At 52.4% G+C, this 16119-nt stretch overlaps 6 protein-coding genes across 6 annotated transcripts; 1 reads left to right on the top strand and 5 right to left on the bottom strand.

The window, feature by feature from the left end:
• Window positions 1-40: 40 nt before the first annotated feature.
• On the bottom strand, window positions 41-1963 carry BDQ94DRAFT_148320 (phosphatidylserine decarboxylase 1). Its single transcript, XM_026767174.1, has one exon. It carries the CDS (start codon window positions 1836-1838, stop codon window positions 198-200), a length of 1641 nt encoding a protein of 546 aa, XP_026623696.1. The 5' UTR covers window positions 1839-1963; the 3' UTR covers window positions 41-197.
• A 126-nt stretch (window positions 1964-2089) lies between these two features.
• Window positions 2090-4854, top strand: BDQ94DRAFT_148319 (uncharacterized protein). Its single transcript, XM_026767173.1, has 3 exons — window positions 2090-2738; window positions 2805-4710; window positions 4804-4854. Exons 1-2 carry the CDS (start codon window positions 2475-2477, stop codon window positions 4398-4400), a joined length of 1860 nt encoding a protein of 619 aa, XP_026623695.1. The 5' UTR covers window positions 2090-2474; the 3' UTR covers window positions 4401-4710; window positions 4804-4854.
• BDQ94DRAFT_181001 (phosphoglycerate mutase family protein) lies at window positions 4537-5996 on the bottom strand. The gene is made up of 4 exons (XM_026773791.1): window positions 5897-5996; window positions 5478-5809; window positions 4805-5401; window positions 4537-4711 (listed from the first exon to the last, which is right to left on the bottom strand). Exons 1-4 carry the CDS (start codon window positions 5930-5932, stop codon window positions 4597-4599), a joined length of 1080 nt encoding a protein of 359 aa, XP_026623694.1. The 5' UTR covers window positions 5933-5996; the 3' UTR covers window positions 4537-4596.
• A 147-nt stretch (window positions 5997-6143) lies between these two features.
• Window positions 6144-7369, bottom strand: BDQ94DRAFT_148316 (40S ribosomal protein uS8). Its single transcript, XM_026767172.1, has 3 exons — window positions 7310-7369; window positions 6842-7029; window positions 6144-6562 (listed from the first exon to the last, which is right to left on the bottom strand). The coding sequence occupies exons 2-3, from the start codon at window positions 6972-6974 to the stop codon at window positions 6303-6305; spliced, it is 393 nt and encodes a 130-aa protein (XP_026623693.1). The 5' UTR covers window positions 6975-7029; window positions 7310-7369; the 3' UTR covers window positions 6144-6302.
• Window positions 7370-8270: 901 nt separating this feature from the next.
• Window positions 8271-11658, bottom strand: BDQ94DRAFT_66230 (karyopherin beta). Its single transcript, XM_026776279.1, has 9 exons — window positions 11515-11658; window positions 11361-11419; window positions 10471-11277; window positions 9775-10403; window positions 9498-9714; window positions 9115-9447; window positions 8822-9059; window positions 8661-8769; window positions 8271-8609 (listed from the first exon to the last, which is right to left on the bottom strand). Exons 1-9 carry the CDS (start codon window positions 11552-11554, stop codon window positions 8423-8425), a joined length of 2619 nt encoding a protein of 872 aa, XP_026623692.1. The 5' UTR covers window positions 11555-11658; the 3' UTR covers window positions 8271-8422.
• A 1461-nt stretch (window positions 11659-13119) lies between these two features.
• BDQ94DRAFT_161157 (putative anaphase-promoting complex component Cut20/Apc4) lies at window positions 13120-16004 on the bottom strand (the record flags this gene model as incomplete). Its single annotated transcript, XM_026769332.1, has 7 exons — window positions 13120-13508; window positions 13571-13720; window positions 13777-13843; window positions 13896-14627; window positions 14680-15247; window positions 15298-15643; window positions 15740-16004. The coding sequence occupies 7 exons, from the start codon at window positions 16002-16004 to the stop codon at window positions 13120-13122; spliced, it is 2517 nt and encodes an 838-aa protein (XP_026623691.1).
• Between the last annotated feature and the right edge of the window lie 115 nt (window positions 16005-16119).

Below are 16119 nucleotides of genomic sequence, written 5' to 3'. Positions count from 1 at the left end.
TCATCTATTTTACCATTTACTATGGAGTATATGGGGTAGATGAGATGGGGACTGTTTAGTTATTAGATCAGCTAATAGCTGAGATGTACAGAAAAAAATGTATGATACATAAGCAAGCGCCTCGGATCTTGGTCCGGTGGTGCACAAATTGTTCTAATATGGCTTTTTTGGTGGTAAATTCCCACTCATGTCCCCCTCTAATGTTCAACGTCAACGAATCCGAGTTTCTCTCCCATCTTAATGCGCTGTCCCTTCTCAATGGTCCAGTTGAATCCTCCCTCGCGTCGGCCCTCTTCCCAGCCCGCGTCGAATGACTTACGGGTGCCCACCGGCGCCTCGAACACCAGCACGATTGAGCTACCAAGTTGGAATCCGCCCATTTCCTCACCACGCTGCAGAGGGTGACCTCCCAGGGTTTGGCTGGCGTGGAGGTAAGTGGCCTCAACAAATCCAGGATACTGCTCACCACGCTTGGCCGCAGCGGCGGCTGCCATGTCGGCCGCGGTGTCCGTCGTAAGGCTGTTGGTCCGCAGCTCTGCGTCAAAGTTCACCTTGATCGAGCCAACGTTCGTGGCACCCACAGGGGTATAGCTGAAGAAACCCCAACGCCAGCGGCCCAGCAGCACGACACGCTCGTTGAGGGTGAAGAGACCTGGTAGGTGGCGCTGCAGGTACGGGGACACCGAGAACAGTTCACCCGCAAAGTGTCGGCGACTCTGCACCACCCACGGCACTGGCGAATGGAAACGGTGGTAATCGCCCGGAGCAAGGTAGATCACGACATAGTAGAGAGCATTGTTGGACGTCGGCTTCGGGGCGTACCATGGCGCACCATCCCCTCGAGCCAGATCAGCCTTGACTTCGGCTTCGGCAGAGGCCTTGTATGGGGTGGACGCATCAATGGATGCAGAACGCTTCCGGGCGCCACCCTGGTCTCCTGCAAGGAGCGTGGGAAGCGTATATGAGATGCCGTTCATTTTGGCGAACTCCGCGTCCGCCAGCATTTTTGCTTCGGTTCCATGAGCCGGCTCGCTCTGGTGGTCTGTGAACTTATCCGTGTGGTCTGCATGGTTCGGGGTCGCGGCACCCAACAGGGCATCCAAGCTGTATGTGACGCCCTTGACCTGTTCGACCTCACCACGTTCAATCAATCCAAATTGTAGGATACGTCCATCGGAGGGTGCGAGAACAGCGCGAGTGTCAGGGTCCAGAGGCCGAACACCCGGTTTCAGTTTGCGATAGAAGAAGGCCGCCAGGTTGGGATAGGTATGAAGGTCTGGTTCCGCAACCTCGTCCAGGTTGACACCAAAGACCCAAGAGTAGAGCTTGAATCCTGGAACACGGAAATAATAAGGCAGCTCAATCTCATTGAACCGTCCCCAAAGCCGCGACATGGCCTTGAGCGGCAGGGTAGACATAATCTGGACCTGCCATGGTCCGCTCAGTCGGTGCTTTGGTCGGGGAGGAGCTTTTTCGAAATCAAAAGTCTCGCCGGCAGCTTCTCTTTCTGCACGTTCACGTTCCGCCCGCTGGGCCTTGTAAAACTGTAGCAAGCCAAGCAAGCCGATACCGAGACCGACGGGGATGGGATACCATTCGACTTTGGTGTTCCGCAGGGCAAAACGGAGTCGGGAGCCAAAGGTGCTTCGAGGGGAAGGGTTTTCGTGGGAGTTTTGATGTTGATACTGTTTCCAGGACTGCGAAAACTGCCTGGTACCGGTCTTACGACGACCAGTGGCCCGCAACGAGACTTCCATCAATCCTACCTTCTCCCCATGAGGGGAGACTGCGAACTTCCGGCAACACAGGGCAGAACGGCTGGACAGGCACAGGGCCATAATGCGGTTCTACTCGGAGCAAGTCATCCCAGAGGGGGAGTAAAAGCAACAAGTGCGAGACACCTGCCCTCTGATCACGGAATCGGATCAACCGAGGAAGCAGTCGTGATTGCAGGATGGGATCGTCAATCTCATGACAGCCAAAACACAAAACCCGTGATCGGCATCGTTTGCTGCTTCACCGCCTGGCAGAATCCCCTCGTCCGCGCGGCTTCACTGTCATTGTTGCCTGTGTCTGGTCTGTGTTCGAACTGTTTTGTTGTGTGCTCGGTTGTTCTGAACAGCTTGTGGGTGTGAATGTGATATCGTGTTCAAGTGAGCATCCTAGCTGTTCTTCTTTGTTGCTTGCCTCGCGTGGTTGTGGCCAGTCACATCTCGGGTTGAAAAGGACACCGTCATCATTCCGGCTTCTGTATACTTCTCCCGCGGTCCCTCGCTGTCTGGTTCATGCACATCACTTACTAGTTAGCACTTGTTCATATTGTCATTGTGTCAATTTTACTCGACTGATCCCAACTTTATCATTCTCCTCTGCTTTACGCCATTGTTTCTCTTGCAGTGAGCATTGCGACTTCGATTATGCGCCCGTGATTGTCTACGCCCAACATCCCTCCGCAAGGACAGAACAATCCCAGGATGACCGCGTCTTCAGAAACCCAGTCCGCTCTGGCGGAATCTCCACAGAGCATAGTATTACATGTGCTATGTCCATCTTTACCTCCTCCTAACCGATTCACTCTCCACGACATCTCTCCATCCACCACCATCTCCACTCTCAAAGCTCGAATCGCCCAGACCATTCCGAGTGAACCATCCCCTGAAACTCAGAGGCTGATATACCGGGGGAAGCCCCTTACGAACGACGCCGTGGCGCTAAATGATGTGTTAGAGTCATCAAATGTGCGTATGATCTTATTCCTATGCCCCCTTGTAGTCGGCAGATACTAACAGTGATACTTGACCCAGGATACCGAGTATTCCATCCACCTCGTCCTTCCTCCTGCCCCAGTTCCCCATGCTTCAACTTCTGCCAGAGCTCCTGCTCCAATGCCGCGGGGAGCTTCAGGTAACCCCGCGCCTCAGAGTCCATTCTCATCGAACCGATTCACGCCGCAACACCTGCCTCACGGACAAGAGATCAGGTATCGAGGTCCCGCATTGCCCGCTGTTCCCCATGAGGCAGAGATCGGACTCGCCTTGAGGCGGAATATCGAGGCTATTCGTCGACAGATTGATATGCAGGAACGGGGCGGGCCGTTGGGAGGCGTCGCGGCAGGCACCGCGGGGGCTACTTCCCACTCGACCACATCCACGACTACGACAGCTTCGTTCGCTCAGCAACCTGCATGGCCACACGTAACACCTGGTCTATCGCACCCAGGACATTCGTCCATCTCATCTGATTTCACAATGGCTTCCGGCTCATCGGGAACAGCCAATGTCCATAGCAACCTCCCCGAAGAAGTCCGATTGCGCCTACAAATACTCAGAAATCAGATTGCGTTTGGCGAAGAGCAACTGAACCGGGGGGTTGCGCCCCCAATGGACCATATAATTCGCATACGTACACAATTGTTCGCTTTGCTCGACGACCAATATCAGAACCCACGTGCTGAGCGCGACGGCTCGATTGAATCTTTGCTCACTCGCGTCTTTAATATCTATACCCGCGCCGATCAGCTCCGCGTCTCACAAGCTAGAACCATGCCCACACCTGTTCTATCTGGACCTCCCAATCCCGCACCAGGGCAGGCTCCTCTGTACCTTCTCTCGTCACCAAACGGCTATCAAGCCCTGGTTGCATCTCCCCGCGGTGCAGAAACGATGCAGTCTTCTCTCGATACACTCCGAGCCATGCACTCCCCGACCGGAGCCTCTGCGCCTCGTACAGGTGCTCCACCGGAGATTCACAATGCGAACGCAGTTGTCATGGAGAACATTGTCCGACAGGCCGTACTCAACCAACGCATCGAAAACAACGGGCAATTGAGCTTCACACGCAATCTCCGACGCATGTGGCTATTTGTGCGCTTGTATTTCTTCTGCTACATGTTCAGCGAACCGGGCACATGGTCTCGCGTGGTGTATGTAACCCTAGCCGTCCTTGTCTCACTCCTGTCAGAAACCGGGATCCCACAGCAGTTGTACCGAATGCTTGTGGCGCCAGTGCAACGACACCTGGAAGGACTGGTTCATTTCGCTCCGGACGAACCGACTCCAGCACCACCTGGCACGCAGTCAACTGGGCAAGGGAACGTTCCCACTGCTCAGCCAACCGGAATGCGACACCAGCTGCGCCGCGTAGAACGGTCCTTGGCGCTTTTCATTGCAAGCTTGGTTCCGGGCGTGGGCGAGAGACACGTGGAAGTGCGCAATGCCGCAGAAGCGGCCCGGAACGCAGAGCGTGCAAGAGAGGAAGAAGAGCGACGTCGACAGGAGGAAGAGGCCACCAACGCAGGCACGACTGGTGAGGCTCAGGCACAGGCACAGGAGAGCAGCGAGAACGAACAGAGAGAAACGGGTGAGAATGCACCCAACACGATACCCCAAACTGAGAATTAGCCATAGCGGAGCTATTAGACTTGTACTGAGTATACTCGGTGATTTGAAACTTGTGTTCATGATGTATTGATAGCTGCGATCATATTTCCATACCGCTTAGTGCGGCAAGATATCTAGTCTATTAGCGCAACATATATCTACTGCAGTGTACCTTCAAGTAATCTATCCACATCCACCCACACATAATCCACTCTATCTATAACTTACTGCCCCCCAAATCAGTCTCAGCCGATGAATCTACACTAGAAGTCGGGGTAGCCGACGGACCAGCCATGGGGCCCGTATCAAATGACTCGTCGCCATCGAAGTGCCTACATCAGCACCAGTTAGCAATCAACAACCACACAACATACCCGAACCAACACACAAAAACCATATGGGGTAATAAAGGAAGAGAAACATACCATCCCCTCTCCGCCCCACCACTCAAAAACGCACAATCCCCATTACTCACACACTCCCACCCCCCAGCAACCCCCTTCCCTCCCTTCCAGTCAGGAACCTTCACCCCTCCATCATCACCTCTAACTACCTCCGTCCCCGGCGCAAGACCACCACCCTCTCCACCATCCCCTTCCCCTTCCCTATTACCCTCCCCTGCCCTTCTACGTCTGAATGTACTAACACCCGCCGTATAAACCTTGAAATCCTCGACCGAGGAATCAGCGGGCATATCCCCCGTCAAGGCCCTTCCCATAGCAATCAGCGGCGCAGCATGCGAGCAGATCAGGATTGCTTTGCTGGTTCGTTGCGAGGGAGGGAGGGAGGCCTCGATGGTGGAGATTTCCTCGTCTACGGAGATGATGAGGGCCGAGAGGGTGGTTGCGACGCGGTCGTGGAGTTGGGCGATGGTTTCGCCGCGGGTGGAGGGGTGGAGGATGGGGGTGTAGGTGGTTTGTTCACTGGATGAGGATGGGAGGATGGTGGGGAAGTGGGAGGAGAGGATTGAGGCGGGTGCAGGGGCTGGGTGGTGGAAGAAGGTTGTTGGGCCAAACCATTCTCTGTATTCAGTCCATTAGATATCAGTTTATATGTTATGTTGGTAAATTGGAGGGAGGGAGAGGAGGGGGAACGTACCCCAGGCCTGGTTCAGTGCGGACGGTCAAGTCGGCGTGGGTGTCGATTGCGGGGGGCTCATTGTTAGTAGCTGGGGTGGTAGATGCCTGCTGCTGCTGCTGCTTCAATGCCTCGACTGTGGGTTGGATCGTCTGCAGACATCGGTAGAATGGACTGCTGTAGATGCGGAACGGCTTGGGGGATACATTGTCGCTGGTGAAATGGGCGGCCAGTTCGTGGGATTGGCGCACGCCGTGAGAGGTCAGGGTTGGGTCCGCTGGGTTACCGGTTGGAGTAGGGAATTGGGCGTGGTAGGTGCCCGTTTTGTAGTCGATTGTCCAGTTGAGACGGTGCTGGAGATATTTTCTTAGTACTTAGTTGTGATGGAGGGGAGACGGGGAAGTAGTAGGGGGTGGGATATGGTGGGTCGGAGGACTTACACCATGGCGGGTGAGGTATATTGTGTCTAGAGGCATGTTGGAATACTTTTCTTAAGGGATTAGGAGAAGAAGACGGGGGGTAAGGGATTGTAGTTGGCTGGGATGTGTAGGCATGAGACGGTGTTGATAAATGGATAGCGGGAGATGTTGCGGGGAAACATGGGGCGGCGGTCAGACCTCGGCCCGGCCAGTCCTAAATTTACTGAAAATAATGATTACCCTACTTGCATATGTGGTAGAACAATAATGATGACTTGAATCAGTTCATTCGCGAGATCACTCGATCAATAACTATCTAGACATCTCTGCCGGGTATCGATCCAACTCCGCCAAGCCACGAGAGTTCATCCCTCGCACCACAAACTAGATCCTCGCCATCAAAAAAAAAACTTCCAGGGTAAACTTTTTAGTAGAAGAAACCGAGGAGCTTGCCGGCAACGTGCTTGCGGCGAGCCTCCTCGTGGTCCATGATACCAGCGGAGGTGGTCAGGACAACGTAACCGAACTGACGGGAGGGCAGGAGCTGAGTGGCCCACTTCTCGAGGTCACGGAGCTGAACGGGGTAGCGGGGGTTGATGACACCGCACTTGTTCAGACGGCCGTTGAGCTGGATGACGATCTTGCCGGAGCGGTGGTCGTCAACCTCCTCGAACTCGCCAATGTAGCCTGAAGAAGGAAAAAGAGTCAGCAATTTGTTGCGGTGATTTAAAAATTAACCAAACACAGAAGAAATAAAGAGTTCCGGAAACTTGTAAGATCGCCGCCATGTTGTAAACAACACTTGTCAATATCTCGGGCACTTAAAGGGCGAAAGCCGTGGTTGGTCTATAACCGTCGCCTAGTTATCAACCCGAATTTTTCATCACCTCCTTGGCGGTTCGACCTTGCAAGTGCCCGGAACTCTTTGTTTCACGATGTTGGTGATGTTGTAAGACATGAACGTACCGTGCTTCTGCATGACGGAAAGGAACTTGATGATGACCTTGGAGGAAGGGCGGATCAGGACCTGACGGCGACCGCTCTTCTCGGCGTTGTTGATGGCGTTAAGCGCATCGTTGAGGACGGAAGTTTTGACCATTTTGACGGTGTGGAATCGAGATTCTCAAATCGAGGAATCGAAGGATATGAGGTATCTAAAATTTACGATGCCCAGTCCTCACACCACCGGTGAGGAATTGGGTCCATAATAGTCAGCCACCAGTAGTCCTCGAGCGCAAAGAGTGCCCCTTTTGCATAAACAAGGGTTCTTCAGCCCGTGCCGTAGTGAGGAAAGCGTATCACCCGGTCCTCCGATTATCCTCTGCTGTCGGGGGACTACACCAGCAAGGCCGAATATGCGGATTTCCATGGTGATTGCTTCCTCAGACTAGCTGGGAGGCTGTAGAATAGGGCGAAATAACGATTGATACATACCTCGAGGGATGTGTCGACGACGTCGGTAAGATCGAGTGTAGGAGGAGAAAACAGCAGCGGGATCTCTTGGAGGTGAGAAGTTTTCGCTGTGCGGCCGCTAGGGCTGCCGATCCGTGCCCTTATCAGTCACGTGCTGCTCACCGCTTCCTTTAGTGCCTGAGGCAGAAACAACTATACCTCCACTTTGTATAGAGAAAACTGAAGATTCGACCATTATGGTCAAATTCCCATAGACGATTGCTTCCGGGCTGTCAAAAACATTTGATTGAGACATTAGCTTATTAACTAAGCAGGTAGGCTATCCGACTCGTGTATAGGAAAGTGATGCCGCAATCCACACTTTGGTCTTGTATCACTGCGGCAATCGACTCGGCTTGGCAACAATGCTAGACTAGTCCGTCCCGGCAATCATTCGGTTACGCATTACTATTTGCTCTCATGTTGTTTCTTGCTTTTTACCATTCTCTATACTGGTCTTTTGGTAGGATGAGATGATACGTGGAGCAGGGTCAAGGGATTCGTGACAGTGTTTCTCAAAGGGGGTTGGTTACATGACTTCTCGGGCATACATGATAATGCTAAAGAACCTCTGTCTAATTAGGACTGATGTGGGGGCGCAAAGATGTGGCAAAGTTGATAGTAATAGTAGAGGAGAAGATCGAAACAAAAGGCCGGAAGGGAAAGTGCAAACATGCATTGCGAGATGTCATGACAACAGGGGTCCGAAAGCAGGGGGGTCGTGCCGGACAGAGGGCCGAAGTGTTGGGGACGGGAACGGGGAGAAGGGGAAGGTGCGGGGGAAGGGGTAGGGGGTGCTCAAATGGTGTCATACATCGGTGATAGGGAGAGGGTCGTTGGGCAAGGGTGGTGATATACGGGGTGATGGAAACACTAGCCCTTGTGCGCTGATTCACTGGGCACGGCCAAGTGAATCCTAGGATTTGAGCGATCGCTAGCACAACGCGGGCTTGGATTCCCGTGTGGGGACGGGTACTCGGGGAGCAGCGACAGTGTCGTTACTTCCCTGAGAGCACCAACGGATGAGGTCGTCCTCCTAGGGGCGTGGTCTCGGAAACGAGCACCTGGGTTTGAATAGCAGCAGGTAGCAACGGCTTACGCCATAGCAGCGGCAGTAGACATCGTGATTTGACGCTTGACCTGCTCACGAGTCCACCGGGCGGTGTCGATAGTACGAGATCCGAACTCCCTGTTGGTCCTCGTCTCACGGACCAGACTGGTGACCCAGTCGTTACGGAAGTAGGCAGCAAACTCGCCGTTCGGGAAAGCATCAGCCAGATCACTAAAGCACGTTAGTCATGAGGCCGGAGTTGTAACAGTGGATGAAACCTACCCAATAACACCCATAGTTGCCCGCATCAGACCCTCGCTGCGGTTGAAATCCTGAGAAATGGTGTGGAGCAACTGGAAGATGTGGTCCACGAAAGGATGCAGTTGGGAGACTAATATCATGTTAATGGAGTGTTCGTTGGTGCATGTCTAAGAGTCACTTACCCTGGGGCTTGCCCTTGTAGGACAAGAGAATACCACCCCAAGCATCCATGATACCCTCACGCAGCGAGACAATGTATTCTTGCATCTCGGGGGTTACGTCGTTGCTGGCGGTCACAACAGAGGCCTGGTGAAGAACCTGGGCAACGACATTGAGATAGGTGTCGAACTGGGTGCCAATAGCCTGAGCAATATCACCGAATGTCTCAAGGATTGCAGGCTTCAGCACGTTGGTCGAGGACTGCGGAGGCAGTGTTAGCAATGGGTCTCTTTACATAGCAGAATTGGTTCCTTACCCTCAGGATTGTGAGAAGAGCGTTCATGAACCCGTCGCAGTAGGGCTGCACCCGCTCGTTCAAGGCACGCGAGATGTCGCTGACCAGGCCGATGGCCATAGAGCAGAGACCCGGCTCCTCCTGGTTCTCCAGGGCCTTGTACAGGAAGGGGGCAAAGTTGTCCATGTACTTGATGAAGTCGTCCTCCAAAGCGCCCGCAATGGCACCGATCGTGGCGAATACAACATCGGGGACACTGGACTTAGGAGGAACAGTGGCCAGGATCTGAAGCAACACCTGCATGATGCGGTCGGCTTGGGGCTTGATCTCGGTCTCGAGTCGTTGAACAACAGCCTAGAAAGTCAGATACAGCGGGAGAAATGCTGGGAACAGGATAAACATACAAGTACCACGCTAGTAATGCTAGTCTGCATCTCTTCCAAGGTGATGCGGTCCTCCACGCTAACCACTTGTTGTTGCATGGGGATAGTGTGTTCCAGACGCTGAAGCATGACGTCGGAGAGGTTGCCCACAAGGGGAAGACTGTCATTAGCAGCGTTGGTCACAAAGGAGTTGAGGACCTCGTATCCAGCGGTACGGAGCTGGTTGTCTGCATCTTGTCTGAAATGAAGTTAGCGGCTGGCTTCAGAACAGCAGCCTGGGGCTTAAATACGGACTTACCTTTCAGTAAGAGCAAGGAGAGACTTGACACTGTCCTCGAAGTGCTTGGACAGAGGGTTGGTCTGGGCGCCAATGTCGCCGGCAAAACGATCGGCAACGTTCATCAGAGCCCAGCAGCAGGAGCTGGCGATCTTAGGAGAGCTTGCCAAGCCGTTGAACAGGCATGTGATGAGGGGTTGGAGGTGCACGTCAGGGTCAAGGGTTTCAGAGCAGAAGTCACAGACACGGCCGAGCGCGTAGGCGACCGAATCACGGACCTGAATGGAGCTGTCCTGCATCATGCCAACGAGGACAGGAAGAGCCTGCTTGATAAGAGGCTCCAGGACCTTGGGATCGGGGCCATCCATGATGGCGCCGAATGCTGCAACTGCAGCATCCCTGTGGCGCCAGTCTTCGTTACGGATGTTCTCCTCGACAAAGGTTAAGACAGGCTGGATCACATCACCCTGCACGCATTGAGCGTAGAGCTGCAGGGCCTGGTAAGCAGCGCGAGAGACGTTGTACTCATCGTCCGTGGCATCCTCATCCTGTCTGCACATGGCCTGCAGGAGGACGGGAACGACTTCCCGGCAGGCGACGCGGGCAAATCCAAAGAAGGGGCGGACCTCCGGGAGACCCTCTGCCTGTGCCTATTTAACTCAAAATTAGCCACAATATCCACGGCATAGCTGCTTTCAGATGATGGACAAGACTTACCGCCGCGTTATCATCCTCAATAGCGTATTCCTCCTCACAAACGGTGCACCAGAATTCAATGGCCAGCTTAGCCACATCCTCCTCTTCGCTCTTCATTCCCATGATCGACAGGCCAAACAGAGCCTTCTCCATGTAGAAGCGCATCTTATCGTAGTAGGCACCCATAATACGGTTCAGGCAACCAAATGCGCCCGCCTGCACACGCAGATCATCGGCCTGTGTCGCTTCGCACACCACCTGCATGATGTAGTTCCGCTCACCCTCGTTCTCCATGTTGGACCGCACGAAGTCAACGGAATCACTGAGGGCCTTGATGGCGGCGAATCGAATGTCCATGTTCTGCTCTTCGCGCCGAGCACCCTGAACGACGGCGGTCAGGATAGCATTGGAGTGGGCAGCCAAGCTCTCGCGTAGCTCAGCATCCTGGGACTCGCAAATGAAGCCGATGGTGACCAGGGAGGCCTGCTTCAATTGATCGGAACCACTCGCGACATTCTGGACGAGGATGTTCATCAGCTCCGGCCACTCGTTCCGAGGAAGTTCGATGGCAGCGATGGAGACGATGAATTGGGCGGCGGACTGGCCGGCGCGGCCGTCTTTCGAGTTAAGCGTCTTGAGGCCAAGCTCCTTGACCTGCGCCTTGATTTCTGGGGTAATTTGCTGTAGCCATTTTGTTTGGACCTCCTGGAGCTTTGCGAGGTCTCTGTAAGTGAAAGCGTTCTTCAAAGCGATACCGGCAGCGGTACGGATGTGGGACGCGGAGTCTTCGTTTGCAAGTTCCTGACCGAGTGTGACAAGGTACTGGGCCTAAAGTCCGGCGAAAAAGAGTTGATGATTAGTATGACTGATGCAAAACCAATTACCGACAACAGAACAAGTCCAGAACTTACGAAGTCAACCTCCGCCGCGTGGGCCAACTGCTGTTCAGCATGGGAACGAGCCGCCGCATCTATAGTTGCCAGCAAGATAGCCTGTTAGTGATTCTGATGCCTTAAATCTAATAATATAATTTGTATACATGAGAGGGAAGGGAACACAAATTACCTGGCGAGAGGGTACTCTCCAAAACCTGAGTGACGTTCATGTTGCCGTATGCGGAAAACAGAACCAAGAGATCACAAGCGAAAGAGACAATAAAATAGAGAAGGTGAAGGAGCTGTCCTGACTCAAAGAGAACAAAGCAGACAGAACCAGCAGGCTATTATAAAACCGTCCACAACAAAAGAGTGGTAGTGTGGACAGAAGATGGAGATTATCTCTGGAGGATGGAGGGCAGAGGTTGTTTTTGTGGATTATGACGAGGCATGCACCAGGTCTTCCGGGGGGGTAGAGGAGGGCGAAAAGACGGCGGTGGTGCACGCCAGGACCAAGCAAAACAAGAGGAAAAGAGAAAGCCCCAGGGTCGGATAAACAGACACGGACGGGGTGTAGGATAAAAAAGGCAAGGATGTCGAAGCTATGCGGATTGAGGAGAGGGGAGAAAGGAAGTACTGGGGGGAGGAAGTAGCAGAAGCGAGAAGGAGAGAGAAAGAGAGGGATCAATAATAATGTGAGGGCGATTCCCTTCAATTTGCAGTTCCAGCAGAAGAATGGACGAGCAACTGCGAATCGACCAGTCAGCGCCCGCCAGAGCCCTGTGAATCCTGCTTTCTTATTGGCTGAGACCCGCGGAATTCTTAGGATTAGTCATTACACGTGACCAATCTGTTGGTCGGTGACGGCTAGTCAGTGACTCGCCCAGATTCGTAGCGACCGGAGAAAAATAGAGGGCAAGGCGAACAATATGATCCCAGGAGATTTATTATAATTATTACCGGGAGGGAACTGCATTAAGCTATTACATAGCTAGTAGATAAGTACTATCAGACAATATTACAAACTTTCCTGGAGAGGGGTGCATGCTGGCTGCAGAGAAGTGCTGTTTCTTTTCCCCTCCCTCTTCATGGTCGGTGGTCTTGTCGTCACCAGTTTCTTGCAAAATTACGGTATTTTGTAATTGAGAACTGCCAATTCTTGCCGGCAGCCTGCCTGAGGTGCCCCTCCCTCTCTTCCTCTTCGCTGGTCTTTTTGTGTTCCCGAAACCCAAATTTTTCCCCTCCACGGGTTTGCTTGTTTTGGTTTTGCTGCTTGAAGAAGTGGTCCTCGATCCACTTACTGTGACCCCGGCGACCAGCTCCATCTCTCAGGGCGTCAACCCCCCAACGCACAAATCATCGCGGCTGTTTTTCGAGGCCTTGCTTTTACTAACTATATCTGTCCACTTAAAGTGCCGAGTGGCTGTTCCATCGAGATTCTTTTGGGTTCTGTGTGTCTACCATTCGCGGGTGGTGATCGTGGATCGTCAGAAAAACTAACCGCAACTATCCTGACAGCCTGGCCTCGGTGTTAAGCTCTAAGATAAAAACCCTTTCATAGTACTGTGAACCTTTCCCCTTAACGCGATGGAAGCATTGATCGACAGATGGTCTTCATCAGCTCTGGTGTTGATCGAGGGAATCTATTCCCAACTGATTGGAATCCTAGTGGAACCAGAAGCTGAGACATGACGTAGTGCAAATTAGCAAAGCATCCTTGGGTTGTGTGCCCTGTGCACGGAGAGATGATTGACGTGAGAATAGAGCTGATGAACGTCTCTTGTTCTTGTTATTATCATTCCTCCAGTTCCTCCATGTCTTCCTCGTCTTCCTCTTCATCCTCATCCTCCAGTTCCGCATCTAAGTCTAACACTTCATATCGTATAGCATCGCCATACAGTACGCAGATCGCCCGGCGACCGCGTCTGCCATTGACATCAACTCTAATGGGCTTTGCTTTCACTTTAGTTCCAATGAAAGTATGCTTGATAAGACCCGCAAATGATGAATCTGGAGACATAAGATCCACGGCCGTTGTTGCGGATGTAACTGGGTCGGGCGATGTAGGCTCCTGCAGGCTATCATGATATTCCACAGGACAAAGCGCCATGGACTCGGTAAGCGTGCCAGGTCTTATTGTCGTTGCAGGCTGGAAAGGAAGGCTGAGAAGGTAAAAGGTTCCTTCTGCAACGGAAGTTAGCATATCTGGAAAGAGAGAGGCCCACGGGTGAGAAAGAAAGGCATACTATTGTTCGACCACAAGACTACGACTGTATCATCCTCAACGAACTGAACCTGTCGGACTTCTCCTTCCTGTAGATCGAGGGCCCCGGTAGATATGCGTCGAGTGGAACTGACACCATTTTCTGAGTCCAATTCAACGCGATAGAAACAGACTGGGGACATCAGTACGCCATCATAGTAGGGTCTTCATATGGCGGGATTTGCTTACGCAGGTGCTTTTTCTTGGTGGATCTAGTAGCAATGTAGACCACACATTGGTCTTTCCTCTCGGTATCCTGCATACCTCATAAGCGATGACTCTTACCACAAACCACAGCAATGTCTTACCTCGTTGCACATCACAATATCGATAACATCCTTATCACAGTCGGGATGAAGAGCCAATGGTGAACGATGAAGGATTCCCCGGCGTTGTGTTAGTGCGATCTGCCCAAAGACCCTCTCGAACTGTAGCCCCAATCGCTTCGTAAGGTCGTTCATCTTGGGTAGTTCAACCGAGTTGGCCTCCTCGGGGCTATCACTCTGCTCAAGAAGCTTTCTGAACGTGTCATAGAATGATCTGTCCTGGCCAGTTGGAGCCCATTTATCTGAGGACGTGGTAGGTGGCCTTGGCATCCCCATCATGGGAAGTTGCTGAATAAATTTCCGCAACTTGCTCTTGGTAAGAGCGCCTCGTATGTATTTCAATGTCTGGGGGTATTCGACCATGTCTGTCTTCTCCATGAGCTCCTCTAAAGTTTGTGACATTGGTTCCGCACTTTGCATGTCTATCTCATGGCGGAGCCATCTAGAGAAACAGCTAAACTGGGTTAGTTCCTCGTTGGCATGGATTAGTATGTGATGGGCCAGAAGATGAAGACAATCGAGGGTCTCCACGATTGCCGTTAGGTCTGATGTTTCCAGGCCAAGCACTTCACTCAATTTATAGAATTTTGATAGTCCAATAAGCCGGCTCAAAAGTACTTCACACCTCTCCAGAGCGGGAAGAAGGCATTCGTGGGTTAACCGTCGGACATTTTCATAGCCGCTAGAAACAGCCTTTTCCCATCTCTTGTGTCCCTGTGATATCGTCAGTACGAAAGATAAGATGCAGATTCTGCCACAAACATACCCTTTCGCCAACAATATCCACCAAGAATTCCCTCAATGGCTCGAAGCAATCCCCGGTAACAACCAGGTGATACGCAGCTGTGACAAAGTCGCAGTGGCATTTTTCCTGCAAGTCCTCATTAACACTACGCATATAGCGTGTCGGCAATTCTTGTGCGTTCTTCCATTCAAGCTCAATCTGCCTCTGCACCTGACTTATGTATCGCAGCAAATTTTGGAGCTGCGTCGTCTTGTGCGCAAGGAGAGAGAGATATCTCCCTGACCGGGTAATGAAGCGAAGATCAAGTGTGAGGAGATGGAGAGCGCTCGAGGTGGCCTCCGGCGCCAGCGCCAATAATGCGTGTGTCGAGCTGAGCGGATGAGAGGCATGACGAAGGATCTGGCAGGGGCCAGAATACCCAATAGAACCTCCGACCTGAAGAGAGCCAATCTCGAAACAGTCGAAGATGCGCAGGTGAACGGTTCCATCATCAAATCCTACTAACAATACATCCACTGCGTCGCTAGCGCTTTTTGAGATAGCATGAAATATGGCGTCAATAGACGCCCGCGAACTGAATACATCATCACTAGATGCTGTGTTAGCTGTGTCAGTCGTACAGAGGAATGGAAGGCCTACTCGCTGCCTGTTGCTGGTAATGTGCTTAGTTTTGGGAGTGAAGACTCAACATCAAGCAATGCTAACTCTCTCGGTAAGTCAGCCTTAAGCAAAGCTGCTGCTTTGGACGGATGATTGTCCGGTGACAAGAGGTCATCGACGCTGACTTGCCCGGCAGCGTCGTGCAAATGCCTCTTGGCTGCTTTGGTGTCGGTGAAATTCACTCCCCAGCCTAAGCAAGTCACCTTGACAGGCGGTGATGATTCGCCCTCGGACTGATAAGCAGGGTAATGGTGAACCGTCTTCCCGCTGTAAGCGCTGATGACCCGAATAGTGTTGTCAGCGCAAGCCACAGACAACAGATGACCTGCAATATGTCAGGTTTCTCCAAACCAAGAAGATGGGACGAGCAAGGAGAGCTGCATGTCCACATGCTCGACTATGAAAGAAGTAAACAACTTACCGGTATTCTTCCACTTCAATCCTCGAATCTCGCCACCACCATCATCCTCATCGAGATAGGGATCGCCTTTGAATGAGCCGCCTAGAACCTTCTGTCCATTCAGGCGGTAGACAAAAAGCTCATCGTCCTCACTTGACAGAGCGATGAGATCCATCGTGGGACAGTAAGTCAGAATGTTTGCCTTACATTTTGCGGGTAAGGACTTCTCCCCGACAGGCGTGAGCTGTGGCTCATGGGGCGGCCGTGAATCATGATCTTCAGCCATATTAGTTGGACAGGAACTCAGTCCATTATATAATGGGAGGGAAAAGCAATCGCTGTGAATGCCTGTACTTCGTGTGTCCAGTCCTGTTGTTCAGTTGTCTTGGTTGGATTTCCCT

This window comes from Aspergillus welwitschiae, assembly GCF_003344945.1.
Source record: "Aspergillus welwitschiae strain CBS 139.54b unplaced genomic scaffold BDQ94scaffold_28, whole genome shotgun sequence".
Classification (NCBI taxonomy): Eukaryota; Fungi; Ascomycota; class Eurotiomycetes; order Eurotiales; family Aspergillaceae; genus Aspergillus; species Aspergillus welwitschiae.
This window is presented reverse-complemented; position numbering and strand designations above follow the sequence as displayed.

Coding starts and splice junctions, on each gene's coding strand:
- BDQ94DRAFT_148319 (XM_026767173.1), top strand. CDS start 2,475: ATGACCGCGTCTTCAGAAACCCAGTCCGCTCTGGCGGAATCTCCACAG. Junction 2,739..2,804: donor ATGTGTTAGAGTCATCAAAT/GTGCGTATGATC, acceptor TACTTGACCCAG/GATACCGAGTATTCCATCCA.
- BDQ94DRAFT_148320 (XM_026767174.1), bottom strand. CDS start 1,838: ATGGCCCTGTGCCTGTCCAGCCGTTCTGCCCTGTGTTGCCGGAAGTTC.
- BDQ94DRAFT_66230 (XM_026776279.1), bottom strand. CDS start 11,554: ATGAACGTCACTCAGGTTTTGGAGAGTACCCTCTCGCCAG. Junction 11,278..11,360: donor ACGCGGCGGAGGTTGACTTC/GTAAGTTCTGGA, acceptor GCCGGACTTTAG/GCCCAGTACCTTGTCACACT. Junction 9,060..9,114: donor CTCTTCTCACAATCCTGAGG/GTAAGGAACCAA, acceptor CTGCCTCCGCAG/TCCTCGACCAACGTGCTGAA.
- BDQ94DRAFT_181001 (XM_026773791.1), bottom strand. CDS start 5,932: ATGCCTCTAGACACAATATACCTCACCCGCCATGGT. Junction 5,402..5,477: donor CGCACTGAACCAGGCCTGGG/GTACGTTCCCCC, acceptor GACTGAATACAG/AGAATGGTTTGGCCCAACAA. Junction 4,712..4,804: donor GGTGGGGCGGAGAGGGGATG/GTATGTTTCTCT, acceptor GTGCTGATGTAG/GCACTTCGATGGCGACGAGT.
- BDQ94DRAFT_148316 (XM_026767172.1), bottom strand. CDS start 6,974: ATGGTCAAAACTTCCGTCCTCAACGATGCGCTTAACGCCATCAACAAC. Junction 6,563..6,841: donor TTCCGTCATGCAGAAGCACG/GTACGTTCATGT, acceptor TTCCTTCTTCAG/GCTACATTGGCGAGTTCGAG.